General features: G+C 36.2%; 1 protein-coding gene across 1 annotated transcript in view; it reads left to right on the top strand.

Annotated features, from left to right (window-relative positions):
* Positions 1 to 556: 556 nt before the first annotated feature.
* The window catches only part of LOC113465698, a 46,353-nt gene continuing 43,633 nt past the window's right edge, over positions 557 to 3,276 (top strand). Inside the window, exon 1 of the mRNA XM_026820437.1 lies at positions 557 to 694. Within this exon, the coding sequence (XP_026676238.1) occupies positions 589 to 694 (106 nt within the window). The 5' untranslated portion in view covers positions 557 to 588. The remainder of the gene's footprint in view (positions 695 to 3,276) is intronic.

Below are 3,276 nucleotides of genomic sequence, written 5' to 3'. Positions count from 1 at the left end.
AGTTATAAAGGGTTTGTTAGCATTATCCTATCATGATAATCTACTATTTTATTCTCATACGATGTGGGTTACAGATAGACAACAGAGTTGTTAGAGTTTCATTTAGATATTGAACTATTTTATCGATTTATTGACTACTTATTATAGTATCCATGAAGATAATTCAGATTGTATTAGTATATCAAGATTGTGTTGAGATTAACTGATTCCAGAGGCGTTTCGCCTACCTAGGAACTTCCAAAAGAGGAAAGGATAGTTTAATTTTTTAATGTGCCATTATCTATCAGTGCGATTCCTGCAAAGTATCCAAATCCTTGAATTCAACAAGTTTGTTATAAATGACATACCTAATTATTAATTATCCTTCCTGATATAACCATAAATAAGTTCATCAACTATTTCAATAATAAGATCTCAATTTGGAGCCTTCTTAATAAGAAAATAAATGACTATTAATTAGTTCTTTATCAACTATAGTACTTAGATGCAAATCTATTCCTTAAGTGACTAAAAAATACTAAAAATCTGTGATAGCGACATGTAGTTTGTACAAAATTAGTCATATCTGTGATAGGAAGAAGGAGCATCATGTCTATGAAACCACCACAAGTCGGGATCACATCCAGAAACAAGGAATCCAGAGGATACTTCTCTAAGAATCGGCCCGGTAGTGGATTAAGTCTTAGCGTTTTGGGTGAGTTAATACTGTTACTTTGTCTAATGCTGTTAGGTACTTTGAGTTATTTTGGCTAATACTGTATCAGCTCTTACTGATTATTCTACGTAGCAAATTAGGTATTCTACGTAGCAAAGTAGGTATTGGTCATAAGTTCAACTTTTGAGGATATGTGCTTCATAGTTGTTTGAGCCTCAGTACATCGTTATTATGTGTATAAAATGAGTAAAACTAATAACGGTAAGTTTCATTTTAAAGTTCAACATGATTAGTGCAATCAACAGCACTATAACTTTCAGGAGCTACTTTTTTACGTGTGTACTTTAGCTTCTTATACGAAATTCACCTCTAATCTCGTCCGCCGTCAAATATTGGTTAATATATTCATTGGAATTTCTTTTTAATTTATTCATTGACTTTTTCATCACAGGTGCATTAATCCTATTAGAGGATTTCCAATGAAGTGTTAAAACGGAGAGCGGTAGAAGTTCTAAAGCTTTTTGATTCACTCCAATACAGAAGTTATTGGTTGCAAGCTGATGTGTTGGAAAGATTAGGTTCATATTTGAGTGGAACTAATTGATTTGGAAGAGTGTTGCTCGGCTTGGAAGCTTATAACTTGTAATAAAATGAACTTGAACTGAAGCAAGGCCTTTTACCTGACTCGCGCGGTCAGTCCCACATGATTTAAGTGTGATGTAACAGCCGATATTATTTTATCCATGGTATTGGTAGATTGGTACGTGTTTGATGCATTCAAGAAATGTAATATGTATTGTGCACTTTCAACAATTTGATCTGGATCAGGTTGTACAGGGGTCATGTATTCATCTCCCTGGGGCCCATGTGTAAAACTTGCTATAAGTACACTGGAAAATTTGCTTTGCTCTCTATTAAAAGATGGAGGCTAATGCTAAATAGTACCTAATCGTTGGGTTGGGTTCCCAACAAAACTTCAACGGATAATCTTGAATTATTCAATACCCAAATCAACAAGAAAATCAATCTTGCACGAGTAGTAAAATTAAAATCTAAATGCCATGGATTTCCAATGGAGGTGTCAATGACGTGTTTAAAAGGTTTAAAGAAATGTAGATTTTCATAACACATAAAACCTGTAAGCAGCGTCAGATCTCCAACAGGTAACAGATAACGTTACCATATGAATGAGGGTTTTGGATCCTGGCCAGTTACACCAGGAAACTGCAAGGTGTCAGAGATAATTACGTACTTAGTATGGGAGAAGAGAGATGCTATAAATATGACCAAAGTCTATGCTAAGATATAAGAAGCTTATGCAGAAATTTTGATACGCTCAAGTTGTGAAGTTGCACTTTAAATCAAACTCGCTGATGCTAATGTAAACAATCTAAACATGGATCAAATCCATCGATATAAGAAGCTTATGCAGAAATTTTGATACGCTCAAGTTGTGAAGTTGCATTTTAAATCAAACTCGCTGATGCTAATGTAAACAATCTAAACATGGATCAAATCCATCGAGTTCCTCACAGATATAAGAAGCTTATGCAGAAATTTTGATACGCTCAAGTTGTGAAGTTGCATTTTAAATCAAACTCGCTGATGCTAATGTAAACAATATAAACATGGATCAAATCCATTGAGTTCCTCACGAGTAAATTTATGTGAAATGTTTATTCACTGTCTTGGGATTGCCATTTATATGCAAACGACCTTTGTCCCATGACTCCCATGGTAGATACATCTATCTATTGTGTACTCATAAGTTGCTTGGAAATTCTTCTGCACAGGACAGTTTCCTTGTCCTCTGCAATAGTAAATCAAAAGCAGAGAACTTCATAAATCAGGTAATTGGTAATTCTATTATAGAGATAGAGAGGCATTAGGCAGACTGAAATATACAAGGAGGTACCTACGAGTAGCTGTTGATGCCGTTTCCTTCTTGATGATGTAATGACGGAAAAGTTTTTGACAATAGACGACTAGGTATTTGATCATTATGTAATTAGGTGCATATTCCTTAGTTGTACATTAGTCAGGTGAATTATAATCATTGCGATCACAACACCTATAGCGAATTCTGCACGTGAACCACCTTGCATTTGTTTCGCAACAATTTCAGTTGCTGTCCAAAGCAGTTTTTACATAATGGCATTTCTGTTGATGCTTCAATGTACTCCAAACCATGCAGATCATTTGGTATCTGATGACCTGCTACTTACTTGTGGATTTCCATACTTTGAAAGACCTATTACCCACGTACCTACTCACTCGTATACAGTGGCGTAGCGTGGTCTAAATTCAAGTGTAGGGCGTGTTGGTCTCATGCACAAGTCTACCAAGTCCCATCACAGTACATGCCATTAATATTTATGGGCATTAGAGTGAACTTTTGAGTTGTATGGCCGCCATACACGCCATACATACACGCTACGCCACTGAGTGATACCAAGATTCTTGAGATTCGACATTGAGTTCATTTATTTCAATTTACCTAAGTTATTCGGTACCTATGTGGCAGTGGCGTGGATAAAATTCCATACCTCGGCTGGGATTGAACCCACGCCCTCCTGATTACCAGGCGAGCGTCTTGACCACTACACCATCACCGAGGCAGG

This window comes from Diaphorina citri, unplaced genomic scaffold (genome assembly GCF_000475195.1).
Source record: "Diaphorina citri unplaced genomic scaffold, Diaci psyllid genome assembly version 1.1 scaffold146, whole genome shotgun sequence".
In the NCBI taxonomy this organism is placed as follows: domain Eukaryota; kingdom Metazoa; phylum Arthropoda; class Insecta; order Hemiptera; family Psyllidae; genus Diaphorina; species Diaphorina citri.
This window is presented reverse-complemented; position numbering and strand designations above follow the sequence as displayed.